This window comes from Protopterus annectens, chromosome 1.part1, assembly GCF_019279795.1.
Source record: "Protopterus annectens isolate FY-2018-M chromosome 1.part1, PAN1.0, whole genome shotgun sequence".
Taxonomy (NCBI): Eukaryota; Metazoa; Chordata; order Ceratodontiformes; family Protopteridae; genus Protopterus; species Protopterus annectens.
Window position 1 is genome coordinate 942,157,756 of NC_056726.1, and position 24,990 is coordinate 942,182,745.

At 38.8% G+C, this 24,990-nt stretch overlaps 1 protein-coding gene across 1 annotated transcript in view; it reads right to left on the reverse strand.

The window, feature by feature from the left end:
* LOC122808089 overlaps positions 1-24,990 on the reverse strand; it is a 101,133-nt gene that overhangs the window by 34,939 nt on the left and 41,204 nt on the right. Inside the window, exons 2-3 of the mRNA XM_044079065.1 lie at positions 5,630-5,668; positions 2,026-2,139 (exon numbers count right to left, since the gene is read on the reverse strand). Of these exons, the coding sequence (XP_043935000.1) occupies positions 2,026-2,139; positions 5,630-5,668 (153 nt within the window). The remainder of the gene's footprint in view (positions 1-2,025; positions 2,140-5,629; positions 5,669-24,990) is intronic.

Consider the following 24,990-nt stretch of genomic DNA (forward strand, 5'->3'; position numbering starts at 1 on the left):
GATATCTGATTTACCGAAAGGTATGATTATGCATGTTTTAGCATTTAGTCTCAAATCATACTTTTTGGACACAATCTTCAGTTTAGCCATATTTTCCATCTTACTACCATTTCAGAAAGGCTACACTAAGCATTCACTGCTCTTTCTGACAAATAATGATTTTTCACATCACTTCTAAATTATTAATTTTGTATCGCCATACTGTATGTACTCTCTTGTACTTATGCATGTCTTTTTTGAAATGTGACTCACGCTTAGACTTGGTAGATCACTTTGAAGTACTTAAAAGTTTCCATTACGCCCCCACACCTCCTGTCTCTTTGACTATATGTGAGAAATTCTTTTACACTTTCTTTATCTGTCTTCAAAGGAAGATCATGTATCCTTTTGCTTGTGTCATCAGAACTTCTTCTGTCTTCTCAATGTTATGCTGATAAGGTCTCGAAAAGTGAGCATAGTAACCCAGAAAGAGTTTTGCCAAATGGTTTACCCTGACTACCTGTTATGGTAGAAGAGTGAAATGACAATGCACTATAGCGTATGTGTGATATATGCATTGCTCATTTTATTCTGCAGCAAAGTAGCAGGATTCTGCTTGAACTAGAAGAACACAAATGATTCAGATACCATAACCAAGAAAGAGAAGCCATTACGCATGTCCAGGCAAGCCAAGAAAATTTATAAGAAGTTCAGTCCACAGGCAATCACATTGACTAATAACCACAGCAATACAAAACTTCAAACCAGAAATGGCAAATGCTGGAGGTGCAAAGCAGAAACACAAGTCTAATGAATGGATTAGCAAGCAGCTGATGAACCACAAAGATTATATTAAGCAGAATTCTAGCTGCCTGAGCTACAACACCAACAGATGTTGACTGCTAAAGAAGAATGCAGTGTGAGCACTTAGCAAACCTGTCAAAGTACGCTTAGCAAACCAGACGCTGCTTGAAATATAGCACTACAGTATGCAGACCTCATGCAGTAGTCTACAGCAGAAGGGCAAGCTGACAGCACAAATGGAAGACTGATCACAAGCATCCTACAAAGTACAGTGTGAGGATGACCTGCTACTAGAAAAAAACACAAGCTGGCCTCATGAGCATTTGCATAGTAAAGAGTAGGGACATACCTCTCAACCTCATAGAGCAAGAAATCTGGACAAAGCCATATATAAAAGTGGAACAAAGACCCAAAAATATGGAAAAATTTTAAATATGTTTTTTACATTCTTAGAAAGTTGAAAGAATAACAGGTTTTGCATTAGCATGAATTTGTTGAAAGGTACGAAGTCTGAAACTCAAATGTCTTTCATTATTTTTTAACTACAATCTTTAATGATTTACTACTAATTTGCCAGAAAAAAACTAAAGTTTTATGACAAACAGACCAAAACTTTGAGGCAAACATCTGTGCATTCTGCAAAAATTTATATAGTTGAGAGATATGAGCAGGTAGCATATGCTGAGTAGAAGGCTGAGCATGTGAAACAAGCCCTATGACTATAATCAATACACAGAAGCACAGCGGAGCATAACATAATCAAAAGAAGTAGACTGCACCTCCGCCAACCCCCAGCACTACTGGCAAACTTGTTTTAAGAAAACTCAAAATATTCCAGTCTATAGAATAGGATTCTTACATTGCCTTTATATGTATGCATATATGCATGTATGCACGCATTTGTTTATTTGTTTAATGTTTGTTAACTTGGGTGCTGGGCTCGTACAAGACCCTTTTCAGCTAGTGCATGAGCTATGTTGTAACACAAGAAAACACAAGATGTATAGCAATGAACTAACTGCACATGCAACACAATAGGCAGTGCTAAGAAAACAACTTGCAATGAAGTGCAAAAAACATAACACTAGACCAGGTTAAATAATATAAACATAGCATGCATGCCAATATTATTTGAGGTGAATCACACTCAGCAAAATGCGAAAAAACTCACACACACCACAAATTTAATCCACAACATACACTCATGTCTTACCACAAGCATAAAACATTAATTAGACTTACATGAATCCATTTCTTCCTTTCTCTTTTTCTTTACCAAAAGAGTGCCATAATTGATTTCTTTTGCTGTTTTATTAAGTAAAAAATTATAAGGGGCAGTCCACTCCACATCATTTTCTGAAAAAAAATCAAGTATTAGAAATATTTTGCATTTTCTGATTAGCCACTTTAATCACACACACACACACACACACACACACACACACACACACACACACACACACACACACACACACACAGTTAAAACATAGACCCTGCTTACTGTGTGTCACATTTAGTTTACATCAGGGCACAACTACACAGCGTCTGTGCCCAGCATTTGGAGCTTAGTGTCATACTCTGCATTGTAATATAAAAAGGCAAATTTTAACAGTCTTGAGGAAAAGTAAAGTTCATTTCCTTCAGGTTAACCTGTGAACTTCCTTGGATTCCTGAATTAAAAATGTTTCAGCTGCTGTATTTTCCTGGACACCCTAGATCCTTCATCTGTCACATCAGGAAAAGCTATTGTGAAATGCATGCATTGAACCCTTACCAGAAATGAGACAGCATGCAGAATGGCATTTTTATGATTGTTCTTATAGTGAACAGAACCGCAAGACATGCTACCCATTAGATTTTCAACCTACAAACACAAATAAAAAAACACACACAAATACATGTATATATATATATATATATATGAGTCCTGTTTAAATGTTCAAACATTCAGATGAGAGAACAACAGAAGATCAAGCCAGTTTGGTCATAAAGCAGGAAGACTGTAAAGAAAGGGTTTCCACTGTGTGGGATCATGACACAGCAGGGATCTAGTTGTTGCTCCTTTCAACACTGTGGTCTGATCTTGACGTTGGTATATATAATTAGCAGAAACATGGGTGTACAGGGGGGGACTTATCTCCTACAAAAAGAGATGTTGTTTGTGTTGTGATTTTTGTGGTTTTTGACTTTCCTGACATGATCTCCTGTCATTCATTCATCTGAACTTTCAATCATGTAATAGTGATCCATATATCTATATATATATATATGTGTGTGTGTGTGTGTGTGTGTGTATTAGCATACATGTGACTGCAGCTTATACCAGCCTGTAAGAAAATACTTTTTTCTGAGTTGATTATTGTGCTTATTTTAGTTTATTTTTAATTTTAATGTTACGTACAACAGCATTGTACAAAATATTAATTGTTTTGCCAGAGTTTTTTACTCTTGTTTGAGTCTAGAAAGTACTGCAAAATTCTGGATATTAACAGAACCTGCTGGAGAGACAGATTTGTCTCCCAGAGGTTACCACACCTTTGGAACAGACTCCCACTTCATATCAAACAGAGTACCTCATTATTCCTCTTCAAGTGCAATATTGATGATTGGATGGGTAACCATAAATTCATCTGGGGGGTTCCGCCTGTGTCCTTCTTGGAACAGGGCAACAGGTGCTGATCGTGGAAATAAGGGTAGAAATTGGCTAGGCTTGTAAGGGCCCTAGGGCCATTAGCCTAGTAACTTCCTATGATTCTATGACTGTACCTCAGATTTAAGAAAACAAGACTACCCCTTTACAGTCTCATTTGTGGACAGAAGCATAAAAGTTTAGATGTAAGAAACCAAAACAATGGTAATGCAACGTTTATGTCTACTAAGTGCTCATCATGTTGTCGTTGATCCTTTGAGTTCCAGTTATGTGACCTATGAAATCGGGGGAGATAATGAAACTTGCTTAATTGAATATCTGTTCTTTTGATCCATATGAGGTGAGATTGTAGTTTTAAGAGACAAAATGGTGGCTTTGCTACACCTCTTAGCACTGAATAATATTGAAGTAACATTTAAATCAGGAATAACCACCATAACTGGAATATTTCATAATATTCTTTAATTATTTAGTCTCTGCATGCATATTATTATTAGCAAGTATATAACAATTTGTAGACTAACACCATTTACCAGATATATTTTGAATAAAATAATCATATGTTATACAAGATTTATTTATTCCTCCATATCTCAGATTCTTTAAACTCTTGCTGATATGCAATAAACAAATATTTGAAGCAGTCCAGATTCATTTACAAAAACCTTAATTATGTTTTATAAACAAGATAAGTTTTATAAAAGAAGAGATGGGAAAAATCTGTCTCAAGGCTTTATGATACAGCATCTTCTATAGCTGATGACTGTTTCACTCAATATTTCAGACTCTTTTAACAAGCATAATGCTCATGCATATGTGCTCCAACGTTCACCCCTCATTCTTAAGGAAATGTAGCTTAAGACTGAAAATGGAGTCATGGTCTCTCATAGGAACAGTATTTGTATGACCTGGGGATCCAAAACAGCAGCCAGGGATGTTTTGTAATCAATGTCTGATCGAGATATCATCAATGAAATGCAAAAGCACAATAGAAAAGCATGCATAGGAGTCGGCCATTCAGGAATAACTTTACACAAATTATTGGCAACCACTATCTCAAACTCAGGGAATCACATAAAAGGAGTCTCCAACCCAAACTGGCCTAGGAGACTGGTTCCACCATCAAGTTAATGACAACCATCCCTAGTCAGAATTTTATATGGAATTGGGATGCAAGGGTTATAAAGAAACTGGAATCCCCGCATAATACGAGAAATTCTCTAAAAATATCTCCCAACTCCTCACTTACCCAGATATTAGGGCCACCCAAAATTAGCTAGTTAGGGTAACAATGCAGACGTTATGAGGAAGTCAATGAATTACTGCAAAAATATCCTCACACAACCTGGTGGATGCTAAATTAGAAGAAACCAATAGTTGTCCAGAAAGCTATGACACATTAAATGAGTTAAAACTCCTACTGCTAATCTGAGCCTCTCACAGCGTGGATAAAAACCCAATATCTGCCTCTGAGGACACTGAATACAGAGATACTGAAGAGGGTTGCTCGCACACAAAAATCAGGTCTGTCCCTACTGGCTTGTAATAGCACTAACCTGAAAATCAAATTGATATCCATGTTGTACACCTCAGGAACAGTACTGTTAATATTTTGTTATTGAATTCACTGTGCTACAGTGAAAGTCATATAAAAATGTAATTTCAATAGATGAAGCAACATTACTGGCACTAGAAGTGTTACCCTTGATCAGAGCTGAATGATAAGATAAATATTGCTATTGGCATTTTATACTTTTTAAGATGAGAATTAGTTTTCGTTGGAGAGTATTAGGAAATTAATTTTTCTTGCCTCATTTATGTATAATTTAAGCAATGCAGTACAGTTTTGAAGACATATACACATGTCCATCATTACTGTAGTTTCAACCAATTTGATCTTTCACTGAAATATTGTGTTGTGTTGCTAGAACACCTCTTCTGCATATCAAAACCAAATAATGTAAACTTCATGCCATATGGAGGCAATTAAGCCACAATTTGCAAAAATGTTGATACACTGCTCTGTTGTGAATGCATTTAACTAACAGCTGTTTCAACCTGTAGTTTAGACAGTTATCTTGTTCTTAAGGCCTTTCGTGTACTCAGCAAAAAAAATGTCAGTATTTAATATGAATAATCCGCATTGCATTTAAAACAGACAGTAATCTAAACCCAAGATCTCACATAAATTATTACCTTTTCGGCTACATTCTGAGCTTTGGATTCCATAAATATCTGTAAAGAAAACAAAAAAATAATACATAAATTTGTGCAAACAATAAATCTTATTGTGGTACAATTGCCTGTGCATTTAATAAAGTCAAATAAGTTGAATTTGACACAAATTAGTACCGAGTAATCAAGCCCAGTGTATATGTGTGTGTGTGTGTGTGTGTGTGTGTGTGTGTGTGTGTGTGTGTGTGTGTGTGTGTGTGTGTGTGTGTGTATATATATATCTATATATATATATATATATATATATATAGATAGATATTTGAAAGAAGTTTTAATTTCCTTCAATGCTATGCAGTCCATATATTCTGAGATACCAGTCAATATATTCTTTTGGCCACGCCACACACATATCCCGTGTTAGATATATATTCAGTATATTATTGCATTTGTTTATTGGGATAGTCCACTAGGCATCAAAGGATAGCCCCTTTTATAGTGTAATTCAAAAACTTACCAGTAAACTTCTAGAGAAATGGATCCTTCGATCTTTGTAGCATTTCAGTCTACTTCAGGTACAAAGACATTCACAAATAAGGCATACATCTCCCCTGAAATGTGTAACTCTGAGGAGAAAGTGGTTTTGTAACTAAAACTTTAAAGGGTTTTAATAACTGCCAGTAATTTGATGAATTTGTTTGCTTGCTTCATTTTATCTGTGGTACATAGCTCTCAGCTGTCCAGATTTCTGCAGAATATCCAGATTTTTGCCTCATATTTTTGGTCTGTTCCTCATAAAATTTGTTGTTTTCTGGTAAATCACTGGGGATCAAAGTCACTAAATAATGGTATACATTTGAGTTTCAGAATTCATATTGCTTAGAAAATGTATACTAAGAGTGATCCTGTTATTCTAGCAGCTTGCTAAGTCTATAAAAGCAATATTTAAAATCTGTTCCTAGTTTTGCCCCCCCCCCCCACATTATTTTAGGCTTTATCCAGATTTCTTATGCTAAGAGGTTGAGAGGTATGTCTGTAGACAATAAAATAATATATATTCATTATGCATATGCAGTGTTTATAAATTACACACAAATATGTTTATCTGAATGCTACCTGTACAGGGTTTAAAGATACCACACGTTATTTTTTTTACTTTTTTACCTACTGTAACATTGATAAGTATGGTGATGTAATACCATACCAGCAGTATTACTAAACGATGGATCCTAAACTTGGTAAGTTTCCAAAGGTTTGGTATTTATTTCTCTCTGGCATACTAAAGCCACTTGACAGCAATAATTCATTTAGACCACTATTTGACTTTTCTGGTGCTCCAGTTATCAGAAGATGACAAAATGTCCTAAGAGACATTTAGCTTGCTAGGCTGACTTTGACATGATTTCAGTTGTAGATTCTTTCTATTTGTTCCCTAAATACTGGGTAATATAAGTTGTTTGTTCCCTAAATATTGGGTAATTTTAAGTTGTTTCAGCTCATTATGCAGGCATACTGCAGCTGCTATGCCAAGCATACTCAGTTTCTTACTATAATATGCTTGCAAATTTGTATTAGTGATGGCTGTAATATAATTATCTTTTCTACAATTATAATTCTTTAATGTTCTTTAATGTACAAATGCATATGTTATGAAGTGTCTTGTCTCCCACTAGAGAGGGTCATGCATTAAAAAGCAACAGGCTGATGTCTCTTCATAAAGCTAGCACAGAGTAATATATTAGACATTGTTATAGACTTGCTGTCTCATCTACATTTATCTATCGGCAAGAAACTTTCTCTAAGAATAGAAGGCTAAGACAATGGGTCATACTTGCCCCATATACTGAAATTGAATTTCATTCCCATAAGCTCCAAATGCACTCCATATTAATCTACACAATACATCTGATGACAATTAATAGCACCCCTTAGATCCAAAGGTCCTTCTATATTATACCACTAGGTTCAACACTAATAGAAGAAGGATGATTTTCTAAACATATTGGGTAACCTTGATATTCACCTCAAATTTAACTTACATACAGAGAGCACAATTATAAAAATGAGTCTTACTCTGGGTATATTGTATGGGGTTAAATCACGGTCTATATAACCTTATCGAATGATGAAAAGAGCGAACGCTCTTTCATTGATCCAAAAAGGTTGAAACCCCAAAGAGCAAAGACATGGACCATCAATTTTTTTTCCCAGAGAAAAAAAAAATCAGTGGGCCGTCTTTGGGACTTTGCCATTTCCTCCTCTATGGTGTGATCTCAGAGTTAGTATATTTAAGTAGGGGGGTGTGGGGGCAAAGCCCCCACTTCATTTTGTGTTTGAACTTTCTTTTTTGTTTTTTTTTTTGTTTCTTTTTTTTTGCAGAGCAGCGATTTTGTTTTCCCTGGGGAAAAAAATCACTGTTCCATGTCTTTGCTCTTTAGGGGTTTCAACCTTTTTGGATCGTTGAAATAGCATTCCCTCTTTTCATCATTCGATAAGGTAATATAGACCCTTAAATTATTCTTGCTTAAATAAAATAGCCACTGCCACATCTTCTATTACCACTTATATATTCTTCTTACCTTTTGACAAACTTGGCCTCCACGATACAGCAGAAATTAGAGCAAGTATACAATAGAATTGTTTATGCTGCTGGTCATGACAGTTGCACCCACCACTGTTATTTGGTTTGTGATCTTGACTTGTTTGCATTTATTGAAAACCTCACTTCCTCTGGAATCTGTCTTACTCACAGACTTCTCCATAACTTAACCCAAATTATCAAACTTTACCTGACACTTTTTCTTGGAGGGGTCCTCAAAGTATGTATACTCCATGCTATTAATATTTCCATACCCTCCAGCAAGTCTGATGCTTCAAAATTTCTGTCTTCATCAGTAAGCTTTGGATCAACCTTCCCCTAAAATAAGGTGTAAACACAATATGCAGATGTTCAAGTCACTACTAAATTACCTTCTTCTCATACATGGTATTACCTAAATAATTCATTGCTATACTTATATTTCACCAGTCATAAGGTTGACTTGTCCATTTTAGGATGGTGTTTCCAGTCATATTCCCAATATTCTCTCTGTTCCTGCATGTAGTTATATGCCCCTCACAATTTGTTTTATAAATCATGCTACTTCGCAGATAGTCACATATATAGTTGATTACTTGTGGTGCTACAACCGATAGGAAGAGTTCTCTGTACTGCAGTCCTGATTTTGTCTACATTGTCTGAGTTCTCTATCCAGCTAAACTATTCATCTGCCATTGATGTAACAAATGTATTCTGCTGTCTATGGACTGTGTGTTTTTCAATTAAAATGTGCACTTGTATACTTGCATAGTTTGACATTATTATGCTGTTTTTCTTGTTTTTGTTTATGTGCGTGTGTGTGTGTGTGTGTGTGTATATATATACACTGTTACCTAGACCACCCATGTTGTATCACAGTTGCTCAAGCACATGAGCTCAAGCCTTGAACAGCTTGTGTCCCTGTTGTTTCAGCCACAGACACATATGATGGAGCTGTCATTGCACATGTACCCACAATGGATAGTCTGATATCACAGCTTCACACAAGTCAGGTATTGCAGTACCTGTCAGTGATTGTTCTTTCTCCAGTGTGCAGCAAACTTAGAATGAGAAAAACAAATAAAGTAAAGGGGTATGGAGGTAATTCTCACCACATGCAGGGTGCAGAGACCTTTTCCAGATAATCAATTTCTAGCCATTTTACTTCACCAATTTCTATGTTATATTTACTCTGGCAAGAACTAATAATATAATACTTATTCAATGATGTGGACAATCCCTGGATCTTATTTTAATTTTTCTATACACTAAACGGTAGACGGACTCGACCTTTACGGTCTTTTCAAACCATGACTTATTTACTCACAAATAATTCAAGGTTCATAGTGTACAAAAGCAGGAATTTTAATGTGCATAAAAGTAAAAGTGGCATGAAATAAAAGCACTGCTGCATTCTATTGAAAGACATGCAGTATAACTTCACTAACAGGCTAATATTTACTTGTAGAGTACAAGCCTTGACTAAGACATGAATAGAGAACTACAATAAATACCGGTAAACATGGGTCTGACAGATTATATGTCAACAAGTGGTTTAAACAAGTGTTCGACTAGACAGAAAGATGGAAGGCTAAGCCATGGGAGATATGGCTGACACTGTGAAGACTCCAAAGATATGCATGTAATCAGAAAGGCTGCATTTTGCATTCAACAAAGAAAGGTTTCCTAAATTCATATTTTATTAACTATAGATACGTCGGCCTCACTGTTGCTTAAGAAAGGAGTTCATGAGTTCCAAGGGATATTCTGCTTGTTGAAAAGTATTAGGTCATAAACAATGGTTGCAGATGTGTAAGTAATTAAACAAGATGCTAGCTGAAAAAAAAGAATCACAAATGGACTTCAAAAGTAAATATTAAATGTTTTTGTCTTTATGAGAATAATACAACTGCTCAGTTTAAAATGTGAGATCAGCAAATTACATGCAACCAATCAGTCAGAAAATTTCCATTTTGAAACTCTCTACTTCAAGACAAATTTAATGTTTAATGTTTGTTCAGTTATGAAAGCCAGTGTACAAGTCAAAGTTGCTAACAAAGCTCTTAAAATATAGGAATAATACTAGACAAGAGATCACAGAAACCATAACATGTTATTTGTCTTTTCAGCTTTTCTCGGTTAGGGGTCATCACAGCTAATGACTGGCAGTAGATTTTTTTTTTATAAGAAAGGCAACACAGTATCAAACACTGAAACTAGTTTAGTAATAAACAGAAAACAAAATAAAGTGTAATACAATAGAAAATAAGTACTAAGCGCTTTCACCCGTACATATTCTGGACATCATCAGAGTACTAAATGATTAATTTACCGACATCCATATTTATACAATTGTTAATTAATAGATTAGTAATTTGATGATATTGGTTACAGCACAACACCTAACCAGCAACTATTTAAAGTCAAATTTCTATAAAATACAGATATAGGAACTTGCTAAATATAAACATATATAAATATAGTGTAATACTAAGACACACTACATATATGTTACTATATTTTTAAATAAAATCTTAAAAAATATATAGTAAATAACTAAAAACATTCTATATTGAATATACACAAACTTATAGGTACATCCTATAAAGAATTTTTTGATAAAAATTACATGAAAATACTGTAGAATAAAAGCTTGTGTTATGCTAAATAAACTGAGTAATTGTTTTCTAGTCAAAATACATAACAAAAATCAACTGTTAGTTGTTAATAGTTACTATTTTTTTTTTTATATATATAAAATAGTACAGTAGATGTTCAAGGTCATAAAAACTAAATACTTGTATATATGGTTGAATAACCATTTAACTTAAATTATTGTAGCCAAGATCAAATAAAGTATGACTTGTATTTTAATATACTAGCTATAGATATGTGTTCATTGATACCCGGTGTGATGCTGGCATTTAATCTCAGTTGCCATAGGCATTCTTTTGCCTCCAGTAAAGTCTTGTCATCACCTCCTTTGTTAGTGTTAAGTGTAACTCTATCTATCACGAAAAATAAAAATCTCTTAAAGTTTTGACATTTTTGACTGTGTGTGTATAGGGAACTGCATTCCAGGCAACATTGGGCAAGTCCATTGATACATGGGTAGCTTTCACTATTAATGGAGGGGTAGAGGATGTTTGGACCCCGCCGATTCGCCCCCATACAACTCGCCCCCAACCAATTCGACCCTGGATGGTTGGACCCCAGTAAAAAATGTAACATAAGTGAAGCCAAAGCACATTAGAGCATGAATAGAAAAGAAAGACTGCTTAGACATTGTTAAAATTAGTTTAGACAGTCTTTCTTTCATATTTCTGTGCTTCGACTACAGTAATTTTAGAAAAAAAATTAAATTATAATGGAAAGTAATAATTGAAAAAAAAGAAGGAAATAACCAGTTGGATAAATACCGAACGTTTGCAGCATGATCTATTCTGGAGTTAACGTATAACGATAACAATATCAGTGTAGAAAAATAAAGTAAGTTAAGTATAAAAATACAGATAAGACATTAAAAGATAAGTTATCCCTAGAAATGTAACATAAAAATAACACTTATGTACAAAAAATATAAACAATAAATTAATTAACAAAAACTCCGGACTAGGTCATACTGCTGGCATCCAGATTAGTTATCAAACAGTTGTAAAACATAATTACTATACCTGACATACCCCAAAGAAAAGCATAATAGTACCAATTATAAGAAATGCATATTAAAAACAATAAGTTTATGACAGAACAGCAATGTAGAAATTTAAAATACAACTGCAGCCTAAACGGAAATAATTAGGGAAAACCATTACAGAAATAATAAGTACAAAGAAAATGTAAAGTAAAAAGTAAAAAAGAAACATTTAACTACCTGAAACAAAGAAAATGATGTAGAAAAGGGTAATGAACTGTAAATCCATGTATATCCATAACATTGAATAATTGATTAATTAATAACTTAATGATAAAGTACTTAAAAGAATATATTTGGGGTCAAATAGTCTGGGGTCAAACTGTCCACTAAAAAAATCACATATACAATACATATAAATTTATACATGAAATTGTATAGAAATGCATTGGAGTCAAACTGTCCGGGGGCTAACAGTCCGGGGTTGAATAGTCCTACTTCCCTCCGCCATGGTTAGATCTGACCACAACGTCATCACCTTAGGAATCCACATCCCTCCCACCCCCCCTGCAAAGGTAACCACCATGAAAAACCTTTCCAAAGCTAACTTTGGCCTCCAAAGATCAGAGGTGGCTAACTTCACGGCACCCATGCAAATGGAGACTAGTTGCATGACCTCCAAACACATACCAATGCAGTACGAACATGTACACAAATGCATGGATTCTGCCATACCCAACAGAAACAAGATGTTCCCCTCCAGAAAAAGGAAGCTAATCTGGTGGTCCCCTGCCCAAAAAACTCTACAACAGAAGGAGGAAACTGAAATGGAATAAGGTGAAGTCCCAAGACTGGAAAAAAACCCTTATCAGCCTCAACAAAAAGATGAGATTCCTCATCAAATACTCTAAAGCTAGCTGTGAAAACAGAATTGCAGCACACAGTAAAGACATCCACGTGGGAATCTCCACACAATACCAACACGTGTTCTGAGCTACTGCACAATGTTAATTCCTATACAGAGGTAACAGATATTGCCAATATACTGGCACACAGATTCAGTGGCAACTTTATCCTTCTCCCCACCTCCAAAGGACCAATCACAATACCAGTACCCTGCCAGGCACTCAGTAGTACTGCTGATTTGGTTAACACACCACTGTCCAAGGCCATGAATACAGCTTCTATTGAACCTGGCAATATCCCTGGCTGTCTTCTGCATGAACTACAGAGTGAACTGGCACCTCACCTGTGTGCCCTGTTCAATCACAGCCTCACCTCAGGCTTTGTCCCTACTGACTGGTGCAATGCTACAGTTATCCCTCTCCACACAGGAGGAGTGGCGGCAGACCCTGGGAAGTATCACCCCATTAGACTGACAAGGCTGTCATGCAAAATTATGGAACGCATCGTCATGGACCTAAGAAACGGATATGGGAATCTCCAGACTAAGGATCCCACACAGTTTGCTTTTGTGAAGGGTAGATCATGCCTGTACAATCAACCTGATCGACTTCTTTGAGTCAGTCACCAGAGCTGTGGATGAAGGCAAGGTGGTTCATACATAAATAGGTAAATAACTCAGGCAAGCGTCGACAGAGTGAGAAATAACATCCAATGTGTAAATAATCCAAGCAATCCGGTCTTCTAAAACAGATAAATCAGTTTATTGCACATCATCTGTGCAATAAACTGATTTATCTGTTTTAGAAGACCGGATTGCTTGGATTTTTTACACATTGGATGTTATTTCTCACTCTGTCGACGCTTGCCTGAGTTATTTACCTATTTATTTATTTGTTTATAAGCAAGCATGCTGTGGCAGTAACCAGCATTTTATTTATACTCTAAGGTGGTTCATACAGCCTACCTCAAGCTGGCCAAGCCCTTTGATAACATTCCCCACTCAGGGTTCATGGATAAACTCACTAAGCTACATATCAACCCCTATAACAGTAGGTGGGTTGCAAACTGTCTCACAGATAGAACCCACTGTGTGAAAGTAGATGAGCCCAAGTCAGACTGTCAACCAGTCACATGTGGAGTTCCACAGGGTTCGGTCCTGGGTCCTCTCCTGTTTGGTATCAACTTCTCTGAAGTCCATGCCAACATGAAGGGGCTCTGGCTGACAATGTTTGCAGACGATTGCAAGTTGGACGCTATTAACTACCCAAGTGATGTTGACATCCTACAGAAAAGCCTCACTGAGACCAATGACTGGTGTCAGAGCCATAGCCTTAAGCACAATGTCAATTAATGTGTTGTCATCCCCCTTTGGGGTGTCAGGCACTACAGGGATATTACAGCACCAGAAATCAGACACCAGTGTGAAAGTGCATACCCACAACCAATTACACCACAGTCACATAACGGTAGATCAGGTGAACAGTAGAGTATATGGACTGTGTGAAGAAATACATAATAGATTTCCAGTCATGCACTACCCCTACATATAGTGGTCCAATTCTCAGTGTAGTCTGAATCTTGACCATGGTACAGGACACGTTTCAGTCTGCCACTACAAAGGCATACAGCCAACAGACCAGCAGGCAGCATGCACAGTCAGATAAAAAAGGAGCCATAACACTTACATCTACCCCCCTCCATGCACAGCCCAAATAACATGTACACATGACATGTGTACACAATCCTGACAGTCTGTCAACAATGGCCAGACATGCACAGACCGCTGAAATGTACAGTTCACCTCAGAATGTGCAGGCTCAGGACTGATATCTATGGCCCCTTCCCTGAAACATGTCTGTGGGTCTATACATCACTGGTATGGAAGAAGGAATGAAGGCAAGAAATAATGCTACTAAATATGTCTGAGCCTCATAGTGTATAACATCTGGACAAAGCCTGACATCATTTGGAGACAGAGGCACAAGCACAGGAAGAGATTAGACATATTGCTCTCAGAAATATTAGGTAGTTGCTGATATTACTGGGTTTGCTGTATCATATCCTTTATGAGGAATATGAAGGGAGTAATACCAATGCAGTTTAGTATTTACTGACTGCAGTCCCCAGAGTCTCTGACTGATTTTCCAAGGACAACAATTGTCTAGAGAACAGACAAATCATAACAGGCAAACATGTGGCCAGTCTGTGGACAGCATGCCAGTGGACAGGTATATCAGAGACATATCGCTGTCAGATGTGGTCACTCACTAAATGCATGTCCACACAAACCCTGTCAACCTATCAGCCCACCATGTGTATAACAGCACTGATGATGACATAGAATTTGTTCACAATTCTGGAGATATGTCCCCCATGTTGTTGTGCTGTCTCCAGATGTCCTATCCTGTGAAGTATTCTGTGAATCTGTAGCCCACCACCTCTGTAATGTCCCTCACACAGGCAAGTAATAGGGCCAAGGCCCACATGAAGGATATCCCATTTGTTGGCTCTATCAGCAATGCCCAGGCCCACAGCACAAAACTATGTGGGCATCTACATAGTTGTATGGCCTTAGCAATATCTGACATCTGCACATCTGCACAGAGGACAGACAGGAAGTGGACAGCAAACATGGTATGCATTAGGATGAATGTCCTGAAGGATAAAAGTCTGAAATTGAATTGTAAGCCATTACTACATGATGCATGATATTACATGGGCAATAAACATTGTACTCTACAGTTAATATAATAATATCATATTAATATCCAGTAGGAGATACATAAAAACATACAGCTGAAACACCAAGAACAAGATAGTGTAGTACTCAGAGTCTCAGCTCTGCATGCATAGGTGCATGGTTAGAATACTACAATAGGCAATCTAATTTTACATGGAAAAGGAGTGTCAACAGTACAAATTTCATAATACAATATGTGTGGAATCATATTCATCAACCAGTGTACTGTAGCTAGTATAACATGCAAGTGTGTGTATATAACATGTGATACTACCCATGTATAAAAAATAATAAATAAAAAACATGTGATACTACCTATGTATACCCAAGTGTCCTGGACAGTATAGTCATACCCCTTGCTACTGTAATGAGAGTACCTAAAAGCATGTTATGTACAGGACATTAAACATATTACATGATGTCATTACGCTGCTATTTTATGAGACTGGAATGTGAGCAATGGTTACCAGGGCTGAGCTAGCTTAGCAGGAGTACCATTGCTTAAATATGAATGATAACCAGTAGTTAGCTCTGCTAAGCATATCTGCGCACTGGTAAGCGTCGGTAAGCGAAGCCTACACAGTTTACGTGCCTATCGGTTTAACCGTGTTTAGTGCCACTTAGCACCGCACAAACCCGCACAAACCCATTCAAAACTGCTTAAAAGTGACTCAATCACTCTGTATCCAGCAGCCCTTCTTCTGGCAAACAACAAAATAATCAGCCGTGCTCAGTCTTGAGACCAGGATGCTATATACCATAGTCACATCAATTTAACACTAAGCCACGTTAGCTGTGAGATGTTAGGATATTTTTTACAACTTATCATACAGTACAGTCAGTTTACAATAGGAAAGACACTGCAATCAGGAATGATCGTTATCTACAAATATATACATGAAAAAGAAAATATTTACATATATAGCGAGAAATATAGATATGTGTGGAGATACATATATATGTATAACAATATACAGATATATTACCAAGAAATACTGACATATATATATATATATATATATATATATATATATATATATATATATATATGTGTGTGTGTGTGTGTGTGTGTGTGTGTGTATAAAAAAATATATATATACATATATATATATATATATATATATATATATATATATATATATATATATATATATATATATGCATACATGTCTCTAAATGCCCATGCAAACATATGCTGCTGATAGACCACCCATAACTGGGCCAACATGCACAGTTGGATACGAAAGGACTCATGGCACTCACATCTGCCCCTCCCCCCAGTCCAAATAATAAGTGAACAGTATGCTGCTACAAAACAATAATAGGCCATACATAATGGCCAGACATATACAGTGACCTCTTAGCAACACAAATACAATGAGTGAAGATAGTAAACAAAAATACAAACAGCCAGTAATTCACAAGTTCATTTTACTCTGATGTCTTTGCCAAAGCCTTCAAGGAGTAACACATTACAAGAAATACTTGCCTTAATTAGAAGAAGCAGTTAACACTTACATACATTTAAATGCACAGCCTTCAATCACATTCTTCAGTCAACCCCCTAGGGGATAACGTATCACCTTTAAAAACATACATTGATTCTGTACATAACATTGTTCTTTTATGACTGCTTGACCAAACTCAGAAACAGACTTTTTCCAAAGCAGTACCTTGTAACCCACTACACTTAATTAGATGTATATACACACCCTCCAATTACACTACACATTTAAACCCCTTGGGGATAAAGTATCACATTTAAGACTTTAAACTGAGTCTGTGCATAACAAATTTTCTTTCATGACTACTACCTCCTTGTTGGGAATTATTGAAATGTACACCTATAGAACTGTCTTCTTCCTCGTCAGTAATATGTATCACATATTCTAACAGCTTAGTTTTAAAACACTTGTTACTCTCCCTCGCATAACATATGCTACAAGGGCATCTAAGAGCATTCTCCATACACCAACCTCTTGAATGTACAGAGTCCCACATGTTGTCCACCCTTTCCCCTCAGCAGGAATGACAGATCAAAATAATGGAAGACCCTAACTATCAACTTCCTACTGTATGGCATCTGTACCAAGCCTGACATAATTTGGGACTGAGGCCCAAAAACATGGTCATACTTGAAATATTGCTGTTATACACTGAAAGAAATTGCTGGTGTTACAGGGTTTGTTGTAACATATCTTTCTGAGGGATATAAAATCTGAAACACAAATGGATGTTGGCATGTACTAATTGCAATCACTAGAGTATGCTACTGATTTGCCAAGGACAACACCTGTCTGGGGAACAGACCAAACATAACAGGCAAACCTCTGGCCATTATGTGGATAGCCCTACAGTTGAGAGCTATGCAGACACAGAACTTTGTCAGACTGAAACCTATATAGAAGTAGCATGTTCAGACAAACCCTGTTAAACAAGCAATATTCAAAACATATAACAGCAATACTCACATTCTGCCCCAAAGTCTTGAATCTTCTCCACCATTTAGTTGGCTTGTCTCCGCAGGTCTTGTTCTATGAGGTATTAGCTCACACACCTCCAGGATCTCTTCCTCACAGGTAAGGGAAAGGGCCAACAACCACATGGAGTACTAAATTATAGGAGTGTGTTGCATGACATTGGCAATTTGAATAACTACATAGCTGCTCTGCATGCAATCAGCCACTGAGGAACACCAGTTGGTGCTCAGGCCATCACATGGTCATGAGCATTACCTCAAAAAGACAAACCACACACCCACCTATTCAAACCACCTCTGTTATAGACAGTCCATCAGTGCAATGCTGAAGTAGTGTGAGAAAAAAATAAGGATATATCTGTGAAATATCCAGAAAGAAAGGTATGTGAAACAAGTAAGCATGTAATTGAATGCAGCAGGTCATCTGTAATAATGGAATATAGGGGCTTGAAAGCATATGTCTCAACAAGACTTGCTATATTGATGTACTGCTGATCAGCACTGATGGCCATAGCATGTGGCTCTGTCTGTAGTGACTAGGCCAGCTACTGGGATGTTTACATATCCATAAGTTGCCTGTTCATATAACTATGATACACATTTTGCCTTGTAAATATAAGGCAACTATACAGAGCATGTGCAGGCAAAGTACTGCTGCAGACGTGTGTATTGAAATGCATGTTATATACTGAGTTCATACCATTCAACTGTCCAGTGTTCTGCACACTGACCATATGTGTGCCTCATATTTGTAGTCATTCACCCATAGAGTTGTGTTATGTGAGTGAAATCCTTGCCAAATCTGTGAAGGTTGACATTACAATATCCCCTTCATTGTCCGCTGGCTTTTCCCATTCGGGATTGCCACAGTGGATCATCTGTTGCCATCTCTGCCTGTCCTCTGAATCCTGTTCTCTCATACCAATCACCTGCATGTCCTCTCTCACCACATCCAGAAACCTTATCTGACACCTTCCTCTCTTCCTCTTACCTGGCAGCTACATCCTTACCATCCTTTTCACAATAAACTCAGCACCCCTCCTCAGCACATGTCCAAACTGATGTAATGCTGCCTCTCCAACACTCTCTCATATCTGTCCAACATGACCTGAGCATGTCATATACACATTGCTAAACCTGTGCACCTGTGTCATACCCAGTGCAAATCATAACATCTGTAACTCTGCCATATGCAGCTCTGATCCCTGTCTTTTTGTCAATGCCACTGTCTCCAATACATATAACATAGGTGGTCTCAGTACTCTCTTATAGACCTTACATATCACGTTTACTGGTACTCGTCAGTCACATATCACTCGTGACACTCTTCTCCACCCTCTCCATCCTGCCTGTACTCTCTTCTACACCTGTCCTCCATAGTCCTTATTACTCTGAAATTTTGATCCGAATCATTTGAGCACATCCACCATTGCCAACTGTACTCCATGCATCCTCAACATTCCTCTATCCTCCCTCTCATTCACACACAGATATTCTGTCCTAGTGCTGCTGACCTTCATTACTCTCCTCTCTAGAGCATATGTCCACCTCTCAAGGGTCTCCAAAAGCTGTTCCCTACTCTCAATACAGATCACAATGTCATCTGCAAACAACATAGTCAACGGGGACTCCCATATGATCTTGTCTGTCAACCTGTCCATCACCATTGCAAATCAGAAAGGGCTCACAGCTGATCCCTGATGTCATCCCACCTCCACCTTAAACACATCCATCAATCCTAATGCAGACCTCAATGCTGTCACATCACCCTTGTACATATCCTGTACCACTCTTACATATATCTCTTCCACTCATTACTTCATCATACAAAACCACACCTCCTGTCTAGGCACCCTGTCATATACTTTCTGTAAGTTCAGAGAGACACAGAGCAACTCCTGACCTTCTCTGTATTCCACCAATAACAGTATCAGAGCAAACATCACATCAGTAGTGCCCTTTTCACGCATGACACCATACGGCTGACCAGTACTCCTCATCTCCCTGCGTAACCTAGCTTCCACTACTCTTATCCATAACTTCATGCAGTGACTGGTCAATGTTATCCCTCTGTAGTTATCACAGCTCTACACATCAACCTCATTCTTAACACCGTACCCAAGCACTTTCTCTCCACTCATCATGCAACCTCACACTTTCCAAGATATCAGTAAACAGTCTGGCTAGCACACCACTAAACAACCCCATGCTTCCACAGGTGTGTCATGTGGACCAACAGGCTTGCCTGTATTCATCCTCTCTATAGCTATCCTTACATCCTCCTTGTTAAGCCATTGCACTTCCTGATTCACCATACACACATCATCCAACCTTCTCTGTCTCATTCTCTTCACTCATCAGGCTCTCAAAGTACACTGTTCATGTGCTCAACACACTCCCCTCACTTGTGAGTACATATACCTCATCATCCTTTATCACTGTCCATGTGCTCAACACACTCTCCTCATTTGTGAGTTCATATACCTCATCATCCTTTATTACCCATATCTGCTGCACATCTTTCCTAGCTCTGTGCATCTGTCCAGCCAATCGGTACAATTCCTTTCATCTCTGCTTAGTGTCCAACCTGTCACTGAACTCTTCATATGCCCATCCTCGGCCTTTGCCACCTCTCTCTTTGCCATGCACATCATCTCTTCATACTCCTGCCTACTTTCCTCATCTGTCTGACAATCCCACTCCTTCTTCCCCAACCTCTGTCTCTGTATACTGTCTAGTACTTCCTCATTTCACCAACAGGTGTCTTTGTACTACTTCCTCCATCCACATGTCACTTCAAGCTCCCGTCTAGCTGTCTCCCTTATCAGCTCTGCTGTACTTAACCAGATATTTGTTAGATTTTCAGTGCCACCCAGTGCCTGTCTCAACTCTTCCCTGAACTCCAACTCACAATCACCCTTTTCCAATTCACACCATTTGATCCTTGGTGGTGCCCCCATCTCCTCCTCATCTCAATCACCAACATCATCTCACATACCTACATTCTCTGCTGCCTAAATACACTTTCCCCTGTCACCACTTTACAGACTCCAATCTCCTTCAAACTAGCCCTCCTACATTGGATATATTCCACTTGTGTGCATAATACTCCACTCTTGTATGTCACCCTATGCTCCTCCCTCATGTTATAGTGTGTATTCACCACAGTCATGTCCATCTTTTTTGCAAACTCCACTACCATCTCACCGTCTCCACTATTTTTAATACCATACATACCCATCAATTCTCCATCCCCTCTGTCCCCTTCACCAATATCCCCATATCTGCTGCAATGACCAGTCTGTCACCCTTGGGTGCAGTCATCACCATGTCATCCAACTGACGTCACATCTCTCTTTCTCATCCATCACACAACCAACTCGCATAGCATATGCACTAACAACAGTCATCATTACACCATCAGCTTACAGCTTTAGAAGCATCAATCTATTGGACACTTATGTCATCCTCCAAAAATACTCTTGGCATACAGTTCCTTCAGCAGAAGCCCTATCCCCTTCCACCTCCGGTCCACAGCTTGATAGCATATTTGTGACCTGCCTACCATACACCCAGCTATAACACTTTTCCATGTGGTCTCTTGCACACACACAATATATTAACCATCCCCTGGCCATCATATCAGCTGGCCTGGTCCCTATACCACTCATACTGTCAACATTAATAATTCTTACCCTCAGTACTACCTTCCTAGCCTTTCTACTCTCTTCCTGCCATATGACTGTTGGACATCCACCAGGGGATGCCTGTCAGTGCAAAGGCTACTGTGCTATTGAATGACTCAAGTATGTTGCAGCAATATAATACACTGTCACTGATTTTGTCCCACTGCACCCATGTATGCATGGCATCCTACAGATGTCCTGCTGTAACAAGTTGAGAGGGATGACTGTGCAGCAAGAGTGTGAATTTTGTGTGCCATACTGACATAGAACAAATATGCATGTGAGGTATTAGCTATGCACATGTCAGTATGAGTAGGTGCATGTGTCCACCTCATGAGAACAGACATGAGATGCAAAATGACAGTTAAAACAGCTGTACATGTTGTACATGTATATAATCTTAGTTACTGTGCACCCAAAAGAGTGACATTTCTACAGCTACTGGATGTTGCATTGCCCTGGCACAGCCATGGTTAGTACAGTATGCATGATTATCATTACTAAATTGGAGAAGTGTCCAACTGTGTTATGACTTTGTGGCCATGCCCACTACAAACAACTGATTGAACACATACATGGCTGTATGGACTCAGCAATACCTTACTTGTCATACCTGCCTCCACCAACATTGAGTAATCCTGTTTGCTGGACAGCAGCATTACACAAACCACATGCTTGGTCCCTATAGTAGCTGTACAGGGCAAAGTAGGGGCAGGAACCAACCTGGCATCAAGTCAGCCATTGTCTGAACAAACATATCAGGTCACAGGAGGATGACTGTAAGGCCAACTATGAGTAGAAATTGGAGACATCCACCAGGGACAATCACATGGCTATCTTCCCATATGTCTGCAATCTCGGAGGCAACATACCATCCCAACCTGTAATGGTGACCAGTCAGATCATCTACACACACAACATAGCTACAGGCAACTTGATACAGATACAGTTAGGGCAACCCCCCCCCCCTGGCTCAGCATCATTATAGGTGGATATGTACTGCACCCACACCCCTCCTCTCATCACCAGTGAGCAGGTACATATTGCCTATGGAAAGGCAATACATGTAAGTATCCATGGGATGTCATATCATCCCTGTCTGCATCCTACATGAACTTAGGCATGTGCTCCTAGCTGCATTACACACTGTAGTCACACCAAGCCACAGCAACATCCACACACCATCCGCATGGAAGATGGCTAATGTCATCCATTTACACAAACCTGAATGAGGAATGACATATTATCCAAACAACATGCCCTCACTGTGGGCAGTATCACTCATCAGGACCAGAAGTACAATGGAAGCTGATACAATGGCACAGGAAAATAATTTTCTTGGGTGGCAAAACCCAGGGTGCCTTTTTGGCTGGGCTTGTATAGGCCCCAGGGCCAATAGCCTAGTACCTACCTACGAACCTATACTGTGCTTATAGATTACAGGGGTATGGTGTGGTTGTGAGTGGTGGCTACTGGTATGGTTGTGTGTGCTGGCTACTGGTATTTAAGGTACATGTGCAGGTACTGAACATACTGTTGCCAAATGTATGGGGTCCTGTGATGTGTTTCCCTGTTAGTGTCTACCAGGTGCAATGTCACATCACCGGCGGGAGACCTTTTCACCAGCGGAATGCAACCTGATAATGGAAGCCATAATACAGAACCACACAGTACTGTTGGGCCGAGGACAGCAATATCTGCAGGAGAGGAGCACCCTGTGGGATGACCCTGTCCACAGGGTAAATCAGGTGGGCCTGCAAGCACGTACACATGAGCAGGTGCAGCATCATGCCACCAACCTCATACACCATGCCTGACAAAGGGCTGCTGCCATGGCCAGGGACCCCACAACCACAGGTGGGAGCCCAGCCATGAAACTCCCACTGACACCAAATGAGGAGCTCCTTGCCAGGATTGGGCCACCCATCACAGTACAATACCAGGGTACAAAGCCTCACTTGCTGGAGGTGGGTGGCACCCACACAATGGACAACGAGCATGCAGGTAAGGTCCCAGTGGACATTAGTAGACTACTGTATAAGACATACTTGTATCTGTACAGCATCTACATGCATGTGCCAGGTCAGATAGCAGTTGTGGATGGGGATTTCTAATGCACAGAAGTGCAAATCTATGGTGAAGGACAGCAAATTGTGTAGTATTGGGTGTTATATTGTAAATGTGCAGACATGCTGTATCCATCCTTTACTAAGGGCACATTTGAGTCTGCTGACAATACCTCTCTCCTACAACTACATAGATCACTCTGGTCTGCATATGAAACAGCAACCTGAAGCTGGGGAGTATGGAATTGTTCAGTTGTGCGTTGGCAATACCCCAGACATGTGGAGGGCATGCAAGTTACCATTCACACAATTATGACTAATATCCATATTGCTTTATGTGCATGTTCACTTGTAATGGGGTTAATTGTATCGCATCACAGTTGTCACCACAGGGGCCTATCTGAAAAGAATATAACACTCCTGCAGTATATCTCACAACCTGTCTGTGCAAGACGTCTGGACAGACACCAGAAAAATGTGTTGGACAAACTGACTAAAGTAGGGACATGTGTGAAACATTACTGCTATACAGTGGATATAAACTATATATACACACACCTGGTAAGATGCCATTTGTTTCTGATACATACTGATTGAGACCACAGTATGTCAGTCCACACCTTTACCAACCTTTAATGTGACCCATGACATGAACAATTCACTTGTAAAGCCAAGCATCTGGACTCATGTATTGCACCTACAAGCCTGGACAAGCGTGAGGGGAGCAGACATTGTGTCAGTATGCTGTTTCAGTCAGGTATGATACCTGATGCTGCCATATGTGTCAGTACACTCACTGTGGCCTATTTGGCAACTATATCACATACATGGTTAAGGCAGACAGAGCACTGATAGGTTCCAAACATCTGGATGTTCCAGACATATCTGTAAAGAGAACTGGTATGGCCTGCACAATGGTGTCACATGCTGCATCTAAGGCAGATGCCATTACCACACTATATAAAGTAATGGCATCAGGAAGCGGTCACCTGCCATGTATGGTATACACATCAAAATATCAGTCACACAAGATATGATCCACAAACACACACACACACACACACACACACACACACACACACACACACACACACACACATACACACACACACACACACACACACACACACACACACACACACACAAAAGTATTGAGATTAGAACTCCCGCCTATCTGTTTATGTCTACTATAGTGTTTCACAATCAGACATACCATGGAGTTTACATAATTTTCGTCCAAAGGTACTTGTAAGGTGAATGACATCAACAGGACTACTAAATTAGGATGAGTATGGT